At 35.1% G+C, this 20120-nt stretch overlaps 1 protein-coding gene across 2 annotated transcripts; it reads left to right on the forward strand.

Annotated features, from left to right (window-relative positions):
• Window positions 1–12632: 12632 nt before the first annotated feature.
• Window positions 12633–19261, forward strand: LOC132552779 (TNFAIP3-interacting protein 2-like). 2 transcript variants are annotated; one of them, XM_060216969.1, is made up of 8 exons: window positions 12633–12686; window positions 13018–13492; window positions 14190–14516; window positions 14648–14722; window positions 14974–15180; window positions 15521–15769; window positions 16119–16247; window positions 16632–19261. In XM_060216969.1, exons 2-8 carry the CDS (start codon window positions 13061–13063, stop codon window positions 17064–17066), a joined length of 1854 nt encoding a protein of 617 aa, XP_060072952.1. In that variant the 5' UTR covers window positions 12633–12686; window positions 13018–13060; the 3' UTR covers window positions 17067–19261. The 2 variants fall into 2 exon arrangements, with proteins under 2 accessions (XP_060072952.1, XP_060072951.1); XM_060216968.1 differs by having other exon boundaries at window positions 12641–12686; window positions 13021–13492.
• Window positions 19262–20120: the final 859 nt, after the last annotated feature.

Genomic DNA, 20120 nt, shown 5'->3' on the forward strand with positions numbered 1-20120 from the left:
TACGTAGCACTGCCCGATTGATCTACATTTGACAGTGACTATCGTTTGTAAATTGATTTCATTTCACTGTTAGTACACTGTCATTTTCTTGTATTTTTGTTTGCTTTTTGCTTTGTCGATGTTCAAGTTTGTATTTGCTAGTTCTGGGCATTGACGTTTATAACGCACGTCTGTTTTCTGGACGCCTCTAAACTAGCCGCCATCTTCAGACCTCGATTGAATAGTGGTCAACTGTTTTACTTTAGCGCCATCGACGAGAATAGGTTGGCGACCAGTACATTTTAAGGGGTAAGTTGTTTTTTGCTACGGTACTCAATCTCGCACTGTGAGTTGGCCGGAGTAAATTTATATTGGTATCAAAAGAGTTCTGACGATCTATCCGCATTTTTTTTGTCTTGGTCGCGCGACGAAGTTAAAAATAAACTCGCGGATAGATAGTGAGAACCAATCGGATTAACATATGGTGGTGCCATTGAAGTAAGTGGCCATGTTGAACTGAAATCACCAAACGAAGGACTCCTTATTTTGTCTTTTCACATGTTTGTCGTTCTTGTCCTTAAGTAGTCAGTGTCACTCGGTGCTTTTGCCAGTATATGTAATTTTATTTGACATAAAATGGGAATGCATTGGAATCTAACTTCAATTATGTTTTTTTTTTATTTTGTTTCATTTTTTGTTCTTGTTTTACAACAAAATATCGTATAGACTAATTACGTCCTGCACCCTCGCCGTGGAAAATATCGAGGCTACCCTGAAAAACAATACTGATGGCGGTAGTACCTATTCCATCAGCAAACCAGTCATTCTAACATGTGCGGAAAATTTTCGACCGGAAATTTCACCGAGACGTTTGTAGATTATTAGTCCCCAATTCCAATCGGAAACCTTCGACACTTCCAATTCCCAACACTCCAGTACAAAATTTATTGTAGCCAATAGCAATTCATGTACACGTCTGTTTAAGAAATTTTGAAACCATTTCCCTAACATCAGTCTATGTAGTGTTTTCATGATATTACAGAACATTCGTGTACATGTACATGTAACGAATGTACATTCTGAATTTCCATAAATATTTAATATAAATGTTGAAATAAGCATTTTCATATGATGTAATGAAAAAGTTTATTTACGAAAAGTCGTAAGATCGCTGTTTTATCCGTTGTGGAAGTTTTGAACTTATATTTCCGCGCGGAGCGTACGTCATCGGGCAGAATTCAGAGTAACGCCAATGTGTAAACAAAAATTGAACAACAAAACCGTAGAAATTTTGATTGTCTAATTTTCGGTCAGTGTTGCAGGATGAATAGAACCTATGGTCAGTGTCTTGAACCTTAAGCAGTAATTTGAATTTGGACGGAGAGACAAAACTGGCTCGCCAGAGGCTCTCCCCTTTTATCTTTCTTCACCCTCACCTAAAATAGTTTTTATTTCAAGACGATGACCATGTCTTCTATATATGTATCGGGCCGCGTGATTGTGGTTATGCAACCATCGATATTGGTTAGATCATTTCTTTATTTTTATGCCTTCAGAAATAGGGGAATTTATACATATAGTAGGGTTTTCTGAAAAATTGGGAAAGTACTTTATGAATAGACGAAATAACTTTTAATTTCCTGATATACATTAAAAACAAGAGTCGTCCAAACACTTAATATTTTCAATCACATTTCAATTAAGCTAAGCTGTTTGTGAATCCAATGTGATTTAAACCAAAAATTTCAATAAATGTCACAAGTCTTCACTTTCGTGTACCGCAATAGAAGGGAAGTAACTTGTTTTAGTTTCCTCCACCAATGCAAGGGATATAATTCATCTACGGTTTGTTATCTTGTACATATTAAAAAGCAATACGTAATATGTATATCAAAGTAATCGTCCAAGCTGACGACATGTTACTAATTACTTCCTTGTTCAAGGTAATCCATATGAAAATAACCATGGCGCATACGCGCATGTATATCCAAGGAAAAGGAGCACACGTTGTAGAAACCAAGCTAGTATATTTTTTATTGAAGTTAACTGTTAATGAAGCAAATGAAATATTTTTTTAAACATACTTAACTGATATCTGTCATAGCTTTCTCATCTTCCTGCAGGTGTTACATTAACAATACACCAGATGAATTATTTCTTTAAATTAGGGGATAATTTCGACTTTATTTTATAATAGGTACACGTACTGTACTGTAGTTTTTGCGTAAATGTATGATATGATGAACATAGAAATGACAATGATTGTTATTAAATGAATCAGCGTTAGTGACTTTGTGACAAATATTTACAAATCATTTTCACTGCATAACGTTCTCGCAGATGATTATTTTGAATTTCGGATGGTAGTATATTTTTTAAGTACGGTGGATGGAAATACTTTCATTCATTCTGAAGTAAAATGACGTGAAGATCACCAGTTTATAATTAAATGCGATATTAAAATTTCATGAAATTTGTCATCATGTCCTTAGCTGTCACTCAGAGAACCTTTGATCTTGAACACGTGAAATGGTGACAGAAATAATCTACAACGGGAATTTAAACTTCTGAAGTGGCTACAAGGCCAAGTTCATAGTGTTAGAGGGTGTGTGTATTTTTTATACCACACGGTATTAAAATCGGTGCATACATATTGAAAGCAAGAGACGTGAATACAGATTGCTTGCCTCTGTTAAAGAACATAAGAACATTGCATTATTTAACATGCCAGGTATTAGTCAGTTTAGGCATGAACAAAAACATGCTTTTGAAAACAAGGAAGTTACTCGGTAGTAACATGTATACTAACTTTAGATGTTTATATAAACATTTCTATTACGTAGTGTGTAACAGAAGGGTGTAACAGATGCAGAATGACGTAATGTTAGCATTATTGGCATGTGAGGTGTACAATAACATATACACCCAACAATCATGCACAAATAAGGAATATGAATTTATAATAAACAAGATGACCCAAGCTTTTTATTATTTAAACGGATGTTTTTTCTATATTAAATTACCATTTCTTTCTTGATGACCACAAATAAAGAACTATTGATTTAACTGGGCTTTTACATAGTATTCGTTTTTTTATATGTGCATTATTATTATTTATTTTATATTATTATTTTTAGACTTTCATATTTTAGTAAGGTTTATCAATCCCTTAACGACCCCACGAAAATTAATAACTGATATCTTTTGGTAAGAGTGCGTTTTTTCCCCCGATGAAATATACATGCACCATTGAATGTTTACTTAATTTTCTGTTAAGGACTTAGGTGTCTATTTCCTTTATCGCACTACTGTGGTATACAGGTGCAAATACTTTGTATGTGAATCAGTTACAGTCAATTTGACAGATATACGACCGATATCCTTGATTTGCCCATAAAAACGATTAGCCGCACAACGTCACTTTGATATTTGCCGGAAACTGCAGCGGGAAAACTTTCAGAAAACATGTATTGTTATTATTTGAATCATGCCTTTGATGTGTGTGGATTTCACTACAGATTCAGACGGAATTTAACTGTCAACAAAACCGTAGTAAATTTTTAAAATCGTTAATTAGATTTAGCTTTTTGGACATTTACGAAGGCGATATCTACATATGATTTGGCCACTCGAAGGTTAAATTTATAGTGTCATCACACCGAAATAACAGCATGATGATGAATTAGCTTAGGAGCAAAAGATAATGTAAATAATACATTTATCAACATGTATATAAATCAAGTCTACCATGTATATAAAGGCAGAGAATGAACAAAAGTCTTCAATATGATCATTGCATTACATTGTCATTCTTAACTGTGATATCCTTTAGTCATAAAGTTAGTTGCCTCCCTTGTCACCAGTAGTTATATTCAATAAGGAAATGTCTAGGCGCGGAGTTATGTCTTAGTTCTTGGTCTTACAGCTGCAAGAAATGCGATGTTTGATTTACAGTCTATTTTAGATATTTAAACCATTTCTGTCATATAGATGTAGGTATGTAGATATCAAGAACATCGGAAGATCGAAATCACGTTCTACCATATAACGTAGTGGGAATCCACCTTAGGTACGATCTATATACATCGTATAAGACATGTAGTTTTAAAATGTGGATACGAGTTTTAAAACAAAGTCAAAGGACTTCGCTATATCTTTCCTGCCACGATAAGCTCTTTGATAATAATTACGCCTGATACAAAAGCAAAACGCACAATAAGAGAGAGGGAGGGGCACAGTAGATTTTGTCTTTGTGAAAACTTGATGGACAATACCATATTGAAACCTTATGCAGCAGATATGTTGCCAGTTAGTATAAAATTATTCTCAATTTTCTACCTGCTGTACAATTCCAAATTCTCAACTGACGTGATGGGTAACGCCTGACAAGTTTTTCCCATGTCAGTCAGTCTGAATTAAATCGCATATGTTTAATTCATTGTATGTGTGCTCACCAACATGATGGGGTTTGAACGGACACCTCATATTTCACACAATCTTTTACAGTTTATTTGAATGAAAAAATTACGCGGATTTCATTATACATGTACCTTCAATGAACACGGATGCTGTTCTATGAAAAACAAGTTTCAGATTTTCCTGTCTATAATCATGGATTTGTATACTAACTTAAAGTAAAAAGAGTGTGTGTGATTAAAGTGCAACATTACATGTATGAACGAACGGTTGTCAAATTCTGGTTAAAAAGGTCATTGGCCTTTTCTGACTTCAACTGTGAAAATGTTTTTAGCTCATCCGAAGATGATTATAGAATTTTGTTTACATTTGATTTCCTGGATAAGTTAAGCTTAATAAGTCTACTCATAGGAATTTTCCAAAACCAAACTCATAAAATAATTTTACAGAATCAAGCATATCGAGGAGAGGTATACATTACATATTCTGTTAGATGAATTTCTTTCTGTTCGCATATTTTAGAGCTTAGAAATCAAAGTTTCGCAAGTATATGTTCATTTGATATATTACATGAAATTTATGCAAGTGAGAATACTTAGGGCTTTGTTTTTATTCTATTTTTGAAAATTGAAAAGGAAAGTGTTGAAACCAGGTTAGCTTTTATTTGATGATAATAATAACAATACAAATACACCTGTCAGAAGACTAATTAGGAAAACATAAACAAAAGTGAAAATAGTTGTGTACGTGTTGATCTGTCAATTTTATCTTGGTGTGTCGCGTTTTCTAAAGGTGACACGGATCCTCACTAGTATACAGAAACCCTAATAGTGACAAAGAGGCTGTCTAGTATACAGAAACTCTAATATCAGTGACAAAGAGGCTATCTAGTATACAGAAACTCTAATATCAGTGACAAAGAGGCTCACTACTATGCAGAAACTCTAATATCAGTGACACGGATCCTCACTAGTATAGAGAAACCCTAATATCAGTGACAAGGAGGCTCTCTAGTATACAGAAACCTTTATATCTGACAAAGATGTTCTCTAGTATACAGAAACCCTATCAAAAGTGACATGAATGCTCTCTTGTACACAGAAACTCTAAAATCATTGACAAAGAGGCTCTCTAGTATACAGAAACCCTAATATCAGTGACAAGGAGGCTCTCTAGTATACAGAAACTCTAACAGTGACAAAGAGGCTCTCTAGTATATAGAAACACTAATATCAGTGACAAAGAGGCTCCCTAGTATACAGAAACCCTAATATCAGTGACATGGAAGCTCTCTAGTATACAAAAACCCTAATATAAGTGACAAGGAGGCTCTAATATAGGTGACAAGGAGGCTCTCTAGTGTACAGAACCCATAATATCAGTGACAAAGATGTTCTCTAGTATATAGAAACCCTAATATCAGTGACAAAGAGGCTCTCTAGTGTACAGAACCCTAATATCAGTGACAAAGAGGCTGTCTAGTGTACAGAAACCCTAATATCAATGACAAAGAGGCTCACTACTATGCAGAAACTCTAATATCAGTGACACGGATCCTCACTAGTATACAGAAACCCTAATGGTGACAAAGAGGCTCTCTAGTATACAGAACCCTAATATCAGTGACAAAGAGGCTCTCTAGTGTACAGAACCCATAATATCAGTGACAAAGAGGCTGTCTAGTATAAAGAAACCCTAATATCAGTGACAAAGAGGCTGTCTAGTGTACAGAACCCATAATATCAGTGACAAAGATGTTCTCTAGTATATAGAAACCCTAATATCAGTGACAAAGAGGCTGTCTAGTGTACAGAACCCATAATATCAGTGACAAAGAGGCTGTCTAGTGTACAGAACCCATAATATCAGTGACAAAGAGGCTGTCTAGTGTACAGAACCCATAATATCAGTGACAAAGATGTTCTCTAGTATATAGAAACCCTAATATCAGTGACAAAGAGGCTCTCTAGTGTACAGAACCCATAATATCAGTGACAAAGATGTTCTCTAGTATAAAGAAACCCTAATATCAGTGACAAAGAGGCTATCAAGTGTACAGAACCCATAATATCAGTGACAAAGAGGCTGTCTAGTATACAGAAACCCCAATGTCCGGGATAAAGGGATTCTCCGGTATACAGAAACCCCAATGTCCGGGATGAAGGGATTCTCCGGTATACAGAAACCCGAACTCCTCCTCCTCCTTCTTCTTTTACTCATCCTTTTCGAATAAGATTCCCAGAGAGTTTTTATCGGCATATTGTTATTTTATTCATTAAACAGCAAGTGCCTGTGTCTTTATTATACAATCATTAATGGTCCAAGCAGTCAGTAAATAGTGTTTATATGCTCTTGCATGTAGTTTGAAAACCTTGGAAATGTACTTAGTCATGTTAAACTCGTTCAAAAACACCTGCGTCATTTAATAGTCATTTTTTTTAGATTCGTTCTGTAATCCTTCATGCAGTGAGTCGAATCGAGTTGCATCGCAATTTTACATGTACGCCCACCATACTTACAGTTTTAGATATCAGGTTTTATGAATTACGTTTTCTACATACAAGATTTATATTTTATAGTTGTTGCTTTGGAAAGACGTCAATAAACACGGCTTTCATACAGAAGCAATACTTTTTGCTCCACCTTGGGTAGCCGTTACTAGATTATTACGAGTTTCGATCGGGTGGTGCCGTGGTAACGTACTCGCCTTTCACCCAGCCGTCCGGGGTTCGTTTCCCGTGGATCTAAATGATTGGGTGTGTTATAAAAACGTCATTTTTATTTACTGATATACCCATTAGACTAATTTTACACCAATTGCGAAACAATCTTTCCCAGCTTCTATTAATCACTTTTGTTTGGCCGGATGGAAGCGTGTGAGGGGCCTTACTGTGGAATGAAACTGGAGTCCCCGGGTCGGCCAGGTGACTCCATACCTTATTGAGCCTTGCTTTGAAGAAGTTGGGCAGGGATGCCCTTTTTCAGCTCTACTATTCCGTGACTATTTAGGTCGTGAATCCGAAGACTGGAGCTATTCGGTTAGTTTATGTCAAAGTGGTAGCACTCTAAAGTAAATAAGGTAAATGGCTATTGCAAAATGGACAAAATCACTGAAAGAGCAGTGATTCAATATTTGCATAAGAAATGTTTAGCACCTAAGTATAACTATATTGATATGGTGGCAACACGTTGTGTAGAAAAAGGCAAGAACTTGTTAAATTTTTGTACACGGCAATATAATCTACTGTGTACCGAGACATAAATGTCAGGACTATGTAGTAATAAGGTTATACTGTGTACAGAGATTAAACAGTCTGGATTAGACAGTAATTAGGTTCTACTGTGTACAGAGACTAGACAGTCCTGGTTAGACAGTAATTAGGTTCTACCGTGTACAGAGACTAGACAGTCTGGATTAGACAGTAATTAGGTTCTACTGTGTACAGAGATTAAACACTCCGGATTAGACAGTAATTAGGTTCTACTGTGTACAGAGATTAAACAGTCTGGATTAGACAGTAATTAGGTTCTACTGTGTACAGATATTAAACAGTCTGGATTAGACAGTAATTAGGTTCTACCGTGTACAGAGACTAGACAGTCCGGGTTAGACAGTAATTAGGTTCTACTGTGTACAGAGATTAAACACTCCGGATTAGACAGCAATTAGGTTCTACTGTGTACAGAGATTAAACAGTCTGGATTAGACAGTAATTAGGTTCTACTGTGTACAGAGACTAGACAGTCTGGATTAGACAGTAATTAGGTTCTACTGTGTACAGAGACTAGACAGTCTGGATTAGACAGTAATTAGGTTCTACTGTGTACAGAGATTAAACAGTCTGGATTAGACAGTAATTAGGTTCTACTGTGTACAGATATTAAACAGTCTGGATTAGACAGTAATTAGGTTCTACTGTGTACAGAGATTAAACACTCCGGATTAGACAGTAATTAGGTTCTACTGTGTACAGAGATTAAACAGTCTGGATTAGACAGTAATTAGGTTCTACTGTGTACAGAGACTAGACAGTCTGGATTAGACAGTAATTAGGTTCTACTGTGTACAGAGACTAGACAGTCTGGATTAGACAGTAATTAGGTTCTACTGTGTACAGAGATTAAACAGTCTGGATTAGACAGTAATTAGGTTCTACTGTGTACAGATATTAAACAGTCTGGATTAGACAGTAATTAGGTTCTACTGTGTACAGAGACTAGACAGTCCGGGTTAGACAGTAATTAGGTTCTACTGTGTACAGAGACTAGACAGTCTGGATTAGACAGTAATTAGGTTCTACTGTGTACAGAGACTAGACAGTCTGGATTAGACAGTAATTAGGTTCTACTGTGTACAGAGATTAAACACTCCGGATTAGACAGTAATTAGGTTCTACTGTGTACAGATATTAAACAGTCTGGATTAGACAGTAATTAGGTTCTACTATGTACAGAGACTAGAACGTCCGGGTTAGACAGTAATTAGGATCTACTGTGTACAGAGACTAAACAGTCCGGATTAGATACTAATTAAGTTCTACTGTGTTCAGAGACGTAACTGTCCAGACTAGACAGTTATTATGTTCTACTGTGTACACAGACAAAACTGTCCAGACTAGACAGTAATTAGGTTCTACTGTGTACAGAGACTAAACTGTCCGGATTAGACAGTAATTATGTTCTACTGTGTACACAGACTAAACAGCCCGGACTTGATAGTGAATAAAACCCTACGGTGTTCAGAGACTAAACTGTCCGGATTAGACATTAATTAGGTTCTACTGTGTACAGAGACTAAACTGTCCGGACTTGACGTTAATTTGGTTCTACTGTGTACAGAGACTAAACTGTCCGGACTTGACGGTAATTAGGTTCTACTGTGTAGAAAGACTAAACAGTCCGGGTTAGATAGTTTTTACTTTCTTTGTGTACCAACATCAAACTGTTTGGACTACATGGTAATAATATTCTACTGTGTATAGAGACTAAACAGTCGGGACTTGACGGTAATTAGGTTCTACTGTGTATAGAGACTAAACAGTCGGGACTTGACGTTAATTAGGTTCTACTGTGTATAGAGACTAAACAGTCGGGATAGATAATAAAGAGGTTCTACTCTTAACCAACATCAAACTGTTCGGTCCGGACAGTAATAACGTTTACTGTGTATGAACAACGAACTAGCTGTCCTAGATAGAAGTAAAGTTCTTCTGTGTACGGACACCAAACTGTCCGGACTTCATTGTAATAAGGTTTGATTGTGTATGGACACCAAATTGTTTGTACTAGAAAGAAATAAGGTTACACTGTTTACGGACATCAATGTGTCTGGACTAGATAGTAAAAATGTTCTATTGTGTACGGAGACCAAACTGTATGGACTAGTTTTTACAGACAACAAGTCTCTCCGGAATAATTGGGTTCCGTTGTACACAGAAACAAATCAACCCAAGTTAATAAAGGGGTTTTCTATACAGTTACCTGACTCTCTGGACTATTGTTCTTTTTACAGAACTCGAACCACGCTATCTAGAATATGAAGGTTCTACTGTATACAATTGTTAAACTGTTTGGAATAACGAGGTGTTTTGAACGTTCACCACGCTATCTAGAATATGAAGGTTCTACTGTATACAATTGTTAAACTGTTTGGAATAACGAGGTGTTTCTTTTTTCATAAATTAACTGTCCGACCTTACTGAATAGTACTTAAATGACCGAACTATTCATTGAGTTCGGTGTATTTATATCTAAAGTATAGTATTTTTGTAAGTATTTCCGTTCCCAGACATTCCCCGATCGTTCTGGTGTGTATAAAAGCATACTTTTTTTCAAGTAAACTTGTATGACGAACCTACATTCCGTTACTAATCTGCGTCATTCCATGATTTATCATATGTAAACCTGTTACCTTCAGTGAGTCGAATACGGCTGCCGGAAACTACACACATTAAATTTTCAGTCTTTTCACTGAATATTATTTAAATGTTCTACGTTGATCCCCCACCCCATCCCCACCTCTGAGCCCCTGAGAGAAGAGAAGAGTTTTAAAAAGTTTTTAAAAAACATCAACAGGACATGGAAAGATATAATAAGCTGTATCAAAGTGCTTCTTCATGAATTTACTGTTGAAAACATACAGCTGAAATTGTGAAATTACATACATATATGTCCGGTTACAAAGCGGTAATTTATTTTTACCGAGTGTATCATAAAATGTATATATTTACTGGTAGTCATGGAAAACCCGATTGTTATATACTTATATCAACATGTCCCCGGATATGCTTGATCACTCCAAAGTCTGAAGATCGGCTTGTGGTTTTCAGATGTTTTGCTTGAATTAACGGATGGGACAAATTCTAATTTCGCCAAGGAAAGAAAATGTTAGAATACATTAAGTTGATATTTGAAGGGAAAAAAACTTTCATTCGAAAAAAATCGAAGTTGAAAGAAAGTAAAGCTCATATATACTCATGCTTGGGAATTCATTTTGATATGCGATTTAAGGAATTAATCTCAGAATTTGCAATTTTAGCGAGCCTTTGTAGAACTAAACGGATATTTGCCTATGAGTTTTGTAGATCACATATCAAATGGAAATGAATTAAGATCCTTTTTATCACAAGATCTATCATTAGATTATCCAGGCAAATTTCACAGAAAACTTGATGTCATTACTATATCTAAGATTTCCATTGTTACGCCACAATGCAGTATGTAATTGTGCGGCATCTTCACATTGTCTAGACCCGATGTCACAACAGGTTATATTACGCATTGTAAACATATTAAAGGAATATATTCACTAAATAACAACACAACCAAGCGATCAATGATTCGTAATGACAATATATTTTTGTTCTAATTAATTAACAACTAATGATAAAATAAGTTATCAGATCCATCATTTTGCATCCCATTTAAACTAAATGATTTTAAGGGGAAAATGTGGAATGTTTATTTTTTAAAAAGATAACCCATATTTAGCTATGTATATAATTTGTGCATCTTTTAATATATACAAAGCCATTTACAAACATGGCAGGTTCCATTGGACTGAAAAATAAAAATGCAAACTTTTTGTCTGTCTTTGCCAACAGGTATTTTGTAGCTTCATTGATTTTTTTCTTAAAACCATTTTTTACTGGCGGCAGTAAAACAGATTTTTAACACTATAATAAACCAATAAACAAAATGTGAACGTGCCAAAATGAACATACATAATAATGAATCTAAAGGGGATTCTTGGAGCATTCTTTCAAAATATTGCATGTAATTCGATCAAATCTTGACTTTGAGGCAAATTGCCCCTACCCCCTCCTGACCATACACGATTCTCCTGATAATAAAGATTTACAAGTGCTACCTTTGTCTAATTTTTAAGAACGATAATTACAGCTCCGTAACGTCCACTGTAAACACAACGCACGCATCGAGATGTTGGTCTTTTTCCATCCTGTATATGACTTCCTGTATGGATGGGACTTTATTGAGTACCGATGGAAATTCATTATAGATTCCTACTAAAAATACGCAACAATTGTCCCGTTTACCCGCTGTTAATAAGGAGAACTTCTTTTTATTTTGTGATCTTATAGTACAGGCACTGAAGTTGAGAAGTGATTAAATTTTTCGTCTTTTCCTAACATTATTTCTGTATTTAATTTTACAATGGTGTGATATTTCATGTTGGTCTCATATTAAATATTGGCTGTAAAACATGTTTATCGGCCAATGAATTAATCATATCAATACAAATTATTTTTTCATAGATTTTTGGCGATTTTCCCTACCCATAACACTTTATAAGCAATATAGATGTACTTGATGAACCTATAATTTACATGTAAACTCGGACTGTATATATTTTTGTCGATTCCGTCATTTTTAAAAGTTTTCAAGAATTAATGTGAAACTATTGGGATTGATTGCTAATTTAGATGAAATATGTTGTACAATCTTGTGATGATGACACAGATTTTACGTTACATTCGATCAATTCATTTTGAAATGTATATAGTATAGTTCATGATTTAGTTATCGATAAATCACTTGATTATCAGGTAGCACGTGATTATGATAATATAGATTTCATATTTGCTACTTATTTATATCATATCATTGCGACACTCCTGTGTCTACACATGTGCGCAGTTGTAATGGAATTTCGACTTTTTCGATACGCACTATAGAATTTCTGGGGACTTCCCCAGTCTAAAAATAGGTACAGCAAGCAGTGGTGGCGACACAGATGGTGAATCGACATCAGTGTTATTGATAGGTTCACGGTAAGTCTATTTTCGTTCTTGTATTGTAAAATTTTGACATTTCTTATTATTTATAACTTTTGTTTACTGTTATTATATAAAAGGATGCAAATTTGGAACTACAAAACATTGGGAACAGTAGAATCTGTCCGAGTATTAAGAATTTTCAAACGTCCTCTAGATTGTTCTTGTTGTTCACTCAGGTATCGAGGCTCCTAACAATTGAGGTACACGAAGGGGGGTTTACATAATTTTGTTTAAACAATGCGACTCCTTGCAGCAATATTGAACTTAAATAATTATCACGAATAAGGGCCACGTTATAATGTGTTTGAATAAATTTCTGTTTCAGTAGTTTTAACAGAAAATAAAACGATTTGATCCTCGGGAACAAAATGAGTATGGATGGCAATGTTAACACTAGTGGGACTGACCTCACATCCATAAGCATGGAACAGGAGCTTGATTCATACAAGGAGAAAGTAGACCATATGAAAATGTTAGTCAAACAATATAGTCAGGAGTTACAGTCACATAAGATCAGAAAGGAAGGAGTTGAAACGGTATCCAAACTTTTACAAGAAGGTAGACAAGAAATCGCATTATTGCAGAAAAAATGTAAAACTCAGGACACGGCCATCAGGAACCTTCAAAGTCGTTTGACGTCAAACGGGTTGTCGGACAATATTACCATGGAGGAAGGAGATATTTTTATGCCCGGAACATCGAATCAATTGCTTGATAATTTATCACGGGAAAACGCCAGACTACGTACTCTCCTTCGAGGCGCCTCTGTAAATCCGGAAGAAATAACCACACTGCAGCAGGTTAGTTGAGCGTTACTGCGATTGGCGTGAATTTAGGCCAATCGTTGGACGTTCTGGTTTTTCCGCACTACGGGGTCATTTTATTGTAGAATTCAGGGGATTTACGTATTGATATAGTAATGAAAATACCGAAAAGATCTCTATATAATATCAGAAATCTATACAAGATTCATACACATAGGATAAATGTAAACCTATTCGGCCTGATAAACATTAAAATAAATTAATAGAGAATGAAAAATGAACGAAGCACACATTTTACGGTAATTTGATGTTTTAAAGGCACACTAAGTATATTCCATTTTGGATTATTTATGTGACAGAAAGTTATAAGTTATTGTAATTTTGATTATTTTAAAGATATTTTCAACCTTTTTATTCTTGTTAGCGGTTTTTAATTATGTCAGTTGAAATGATACATAGTATTTCCGTTTAGTTTTCGATTAATCACTGTCATTAATTATCACTATTCATAGTTGACAGTAGTTCCTATAGCTTTAAGTCATGTATTGAGATTTATATGTTATTAAACCAAGTCATTAGTATTTTAGTACTGTTACACATCTTTAGTAAATCTGTTGTAAAGTTGGGTTTATGTTTTTTATCTGCTTTTCAGTCTCGTAATTTCTGTTATTCTGTTTGAAATTGAAATAAGGTAACATCAATTATATTGATCGATTTATTTATGAACAAACAGGCATTGAAGAGGAAAGATGAGACAATAAGCAGCCAGACACGGACATGCGAAGAATTACAAATACGAGTTAATGAATTAGAGCAACTAATGGGTTCATCTGAAAATGTAAAAGATCAAACAATTTCAACCCTACAGACAACCGTCCACAAAATGAAAGAAGAATTCCAAACGCGAGACGTCTTATGTCACTCTCTGGCAGAAGAAACTACCAATTTACGTCAGCAACTCCACGACGTCGCAGTCACATGTCAGCAAATGGCTCTGCGATTGGAGCGTTCTGAAAACGCTTCTCGAGCACTGGAACCCAAAGTGACAGCTTCAAATAAGGTAAACTATGAAATACAAATAGAAAAGTAAAATCTCATTGTTTTTATTTTGAAAAGTAAAATATTACCAATAACACTTCGTATAAAAATTCAGTATTGCAGTATACACACTTTTGTTTTCTCTTTTCACAGATAAGCGAGGGCAGTGATGAAACCAAGGAAAAACTTATTCAGGATAACCGGATACTGCAAGAAAAAGTTGAAGAGGTAAATTCCTTACAACATCACAATATCGAAGTTCAAGAAAAACGTGAAACCTGAAAAAAAAGTATTAAAATAAGTCTGAAGGAATCTTTAATTCGTATGATTATGTTTTCTAGGGCCTATGTCAAACAGACAAAATGTACATTTTACTATATGAAGATACTAATCAAGAGAGACGCTTGACTTCATTAACCATGTGACATGTGACATTTAGTATTTTAAGTACTTCAGCTTCAAATCGGGTCTGATTCCAGGTGGTTACGATGAACAAGAGATGGCAAGAATATGAAACTCAGAGAGAACAGCACGTGAGGTATCAGGAGGCGGTAATTCGGACGCTGCAGGGCCAGCTGGCTTCTGCCCAGGCCAATCAACTTTCAATTGCCAGGTCAAAAATGATCAACCAGGCTCTTGACGAGGCAAAGAGGCGTCTGGCTTTCGCAGAAGAAGAAAAACGGAGAGTAAGTCACACCAATATTTAAATTGATTCAAAGTTTGGAGTCACTTTTTGGTCCCATGAAAAGTTGTAGAATTATACCTGAATAATGTTTCAAATTTTGAATTTCCGATATTTTACAAAATTTCCTTGTAGTATAATGTTATCTGATTACTATATTTGTATGATAAAATCACCTCATTCGGTTTCCACTCTACTTTGATTAGACAAAGAAATTCAACTACACATGTATCGAATATACAGTCGTTTAGCTAAAGCCTGCTTCTATTTTCTTAAAATGTAAAATTGTTCACAATATTTCAGTAATTGAAATGATTCTGATGATTTCATTTATTCTATGATAGCTTGAAACTGAACTTTTGGAAAGGAACCAGACTTTGATTGAGCAGACGACAGAAGTAGAGCGACTGAAAAACGAATTAGAGCTTTCCCACCATGGCAGTGGTACTCGGAGTGATGTAGAAATCCTAGACGCGTTAAAAGCACAAATCCAAATATGCACGGAAGATTTTGAGTCGGAGAGACGTGACCGAGAAAAAGCACAGAGTAGAGTTTCGACCTTGGAAGCAGAGCTTCAGAAAGTGAGAATGGAGGTGAATTTTTAAATAGACACAGGAATGATTGTAAAGCAAATCGTTTTACACATTATTTATTTCGATCAGTCAATGATATACACAATGTGAAGGATAGACGTCATGTTTCATGCAGAATAAGATGATATCAATGATTGTTATCGTGTTAGGTAATATAGAAATATATTTACCAGTTCCTTTATGTGACATATTGAAACATTCATAGTTAACATTAATAATCATTCAGGAAGCAAAGGAAGTCTGGAATCATGTACATGGATCACATGAATCAGGTAACTGAAAATAGATAAATAGTTCTAATCCTTTACAACGGAAATAAGTCGATGTTACATGTACCTGTCGTTTTCAGAGAGATCGACTCGCACAAGCGGCTGTCCACCGTAATGAACCACAATACAACGCTCCATACTACCAGAACCAAGACTTTTACAATAATTTCGATGTGCCAAACAATTACCAAAATGTTCCTCATTACCAGGTATGTTTAAATTCTGTCTGCCCTTGGACGTATTTCGTGCAATAATATTGCATGCAATCCCAAAATACAGTATGCATACCGTAAATGATTTTATATCTATTTTCATACATGTAAAATGTATCGTCCATTTCCTACATTCATTTCAAAGACATTGACTCATTATTCGGCACAATATTCTTAATGAAAATAATTGACATGCCAATCACAAAGATGTAGGTTTTTGCAGTAGTCCCTGGAGACGTCCTGCTCATTGAATATAGATACAGATATTTCGCTTTGAAATAAATTGAAGGCATGTTCAGTGAATAGCAGCTGCTTATTTTTTATTAGATATGTATATATCCTAGAAGTGTTGTACTTTAGCATGTATGCATACTCTTGTAGAACGAACTGGCGACACGGGGACCACAGAGACGCTTTGACATGTTGGAAGATAACGTTATCGATGGTGGTGTCCAGGTTGATGCACCACCATCTAGCGTTGAGAAAAAAGAAACGACTTCTGTAAGCACCAATGAATCAACTTATAAAAGTGATATGACTGATCCATTGTTGGGTGGGTTTCCTGTGCTGGAGGACGCGCCATTGCTATCGACTGATAAAGATATCTGTTTAGATGACAATGAAGAAACAACATGTGTTGGCGGCAGTGATGTCAATGAATGTCATTCGTCAAGGTCGTCGTCTCCTAGACGTTCTCCGAGGGCATCCCCTAGATCATCAAAAAGAGAATTGTTGACTTGTCCAAAATGTCGTAAAGAATTCACGTGTGATAAACATGGAGAATTGCTTGAACACATAGAACTTTGTTGTGATTAGAAAGAGTTGAAATTGCACCATACATTCAACTATTTTAAAAGGGTGTGAATGACACCATGGAAAGTGTTCAATGTATGATGCAATTTCAACTTAACCGTTCCTACTTAATCCCACCTCCACCCCAGGATGTGAAAAGATCATAAATTCTTCCAGAACCGCTCCGAAACCGAAGGTTATGGATATCCTAGTCTTCACTCCCATTTACAGGCAGATCACAAGTCGGAGAATGTAAACTGAAGGCAAGAGATGACGGGACATTTTATGTGAAATGAATGAAGGTTTGTTACTGTTCACAGTCGATACGAGATTCTTTATTTGGCAAGGAATCAACTATGAAAAGTAATGGGCGGTAATGACAAACCAGAATGGTTGTGGTATTTGAAAGTCAGATGTCATTATGTCAAACGATTGCCTATATTTACAACAAGGAAGATTTGTCAGAAGGCAGGAAGAGGAAGAGCCTACTAAAATGATAAAAGCGCATGTATTCAAAAAACACCGTCCTCCGAAACACGAAATACGATGACGAGGAAATCCGTCAAGAAGGATGTTTCTGAAAAAAATACCCTCACGTTTCGTTCTGAGGATCAAAACCTACTGAAACTTTCGCCAACTTGCATAATATGATAAACAGATAGTGGTCAATATTTAACTTTATACCACTGAATTTCAGTGGTCAACAATGTACATTGTTCAATGCACATAACACTGTTGTATATCTCCGGATGCTTATGAAATCTGCGATCATAGTCGTGATATCGTTCGTGCCGGATACAAAAGTCGTCGAGATATGCCTGCTCAAATAAACGATTAACAATACTGGTTAGATTGCATTGGGGCGATCTATCAATTAGAATATGAGATAAAGATATTATCAACATATTGTAACCCGATGTGCTGTATTTTTAGACATTCTCCCGGATATCGATATCAATCCTTATTGTAGCATGGATACTTAATTTAGATTTAAATGGTGCACTATTGAAATGGTGACGTGTGCACTATATTACCGGTTGTGCCAAAGTAGATGTGTATAGATATGATAAACTATTGCAGTGATAGATAAATCTGCCCTAGCTCTAACAAATTCAGTTATGAGTTCTATTAGTGATTCTGCAGGTCAGAATACATTCTGTAGAACGTTCATTCTCCTGTTGAATTTGTTTTGAATATGTTTTTGCTAATTAGGAATATTGCATGTATATATGTGTGTTATTGTATGTAATTTGATTAATTCTAAGCAAACGATGCTCGATTAGCATTCAACAATGTTATGCCAATCTAATTTTGTGTGTTTCAGTTACCAGTAAATAGATTTGCGTTAACTTAATTTGATGTAGTAAGATTCGATGAGAACTTGTTATAAAGGGTAATACATGTTTTGATGTAATGCCATACCAGTAGATTCAATGAAAATATAAATATATATGGCGTTATATAGTTTAAATACTATTATTCATGACATCATGTGGTTCACTGAGTATACGATCGGTGATTTAGTGTTTTATCAAATCTTGTTTATATTTTTACATTTCAGTTAAGTTATTTATGCTAACAGCTGATAAATCTGTTGCCTATTCTGTATATATAAATAATCATATCAATGAATAGTAAGTTTCTTGATTAAATCACTTAGGGTATTGTGTTCTGAATAGCAAAATACGTAAATTGTCAAAATGTTGTAACGATTACTCTTTTAGCATCACAAAATGCTTATTGTGGACATGGAACAACTATGTAAGTATGGGTTTTGAATATCTAAAATGCCGTTTATCCCTGATCCTGTCATTTAAGATGTTCCAATGGAGCTATCGCCTCGTCAAAATATCAATATAGTTGGTATGTCTGTAAAATCTGGTCCTATGGTTTAGAGTTTAATTGCCTCTGTCCTGTCATGTCTCATTTACATGGCATGGTATGTAAAACTGAGATCTACATGATATGTATGAAGTAAAGGCACTAAATTGAACTACTTTCAATTCACTCGTATATCATCGCGTCACACCTGACATTTCGTTTACCTAATTTATACCTGTATACATTTGTATAACAAATCAACATTAATTTTACGTTATTTTTACACATATTGTACATAATTACATCATATTAATAATTATTTGTATTGTGCGACCTCAGGAAGTCATATTTCACATTTTCTTGAATGTTTGTACAATTAAAGAATAGGGAATTAAGAATGGGTCTTGTTTTTATGTAGAAACATAGCTTTTATGTTATGGCTCTCTCTTTTAATGTGCAGACTTGTTAACTTCGTATGCAGAATAATTTTATAATACACGATTGATATTTATAGTATGACTTATGTATTATTCGTACATGGTAGTGTTTGCAAATGTTGTTAGTTCATGTTTTTTGGTGATAAATAAAGCCACAACAGTATGTAAATTAATAAGTTTATTATATCAGATTTCTAGTGATTTCTAAAGATGTGTCAAACAGATATGTTTGGAGACCATGTTGCACTTTTACATAATGTTATTTAAAGGGCCCATGCCTATAGAACAGATGTACAACATTGTTCTTAAGTAAAGTATCCACGGATATATATAACTTTTCAAATATGGCGCGAAACAACTTCTAGTAATCATCACATTCCCGATGATCATTTCTACTTGGTTTCGTTTATTTAATATTATCAGACATAATACAACAACGAAATTCATTTAATTATGGGGCTAGCGCACTTCGCCAACTAGATTGTGACCATTCTGATATTCCTCAATCATCTGGTAAGCATCACTGATGAGTGCTGAAAGGACGAAATAGCTGAATGAAGTGGTTTCATTATTTGTCATGCAGTAGATTCTAAACATGAATTGAAAGTTGCATTCACTTGTATGTCTTTTGTACAAAATTCACTAAAAGAAGTACAAAAATGTACCAGGTATTTTCCATTTAACTTATGAAATGGTCTACAGTTTCCTATAAAGATTATATTTTGAAATTCTCTTTTTCCACAATTCAAATCCGTCAAATCCTATCATATTCAGAGTCCTTCAATACATGAGAATGTTTTCACTTTCTGACGTTCTAGAA

The sequence above is a fragment of the Ylistrum balloti genome, unplaced genomic scaffold, assembly GCF_031769215.1.
Source record: "Ylistrum balloti isolate Yb309-2 unplaced genomic scaffold, AGI_CSIRO_Ybal_v1 Utg370280, whole genome shotgun sequence".
Lineage (NCBI taxonomy): Eukaryota > Metazoa > Mollusca > Bivalvia > Pectinida > Pectinidae > Ylistrum > Ylistrum balloti.

Coding starts and splice junctions, on each gene's coding strand:
- LOC132552779 (XM_060216969.1), top strand. CDS start 13,061: ATGAGTATGGATGGCAATGTTAACACTAGTGGGACTGACCTCACATCC. Junction 14,723..14,973: donor TGCAAGAAAAAGTTGAAGAG/GTAAATTCCTTA, acceptor GTCTGATTCCAG/GTGGTTACGATGAACAAGAG. Junction 15,770..16,118: donor TTCAGAAAGTGAGAATGGAG/GTGAATTTTTAA, acceptor TGTCGTTTTCAG/AGAGATCGACTCGCACAAGC.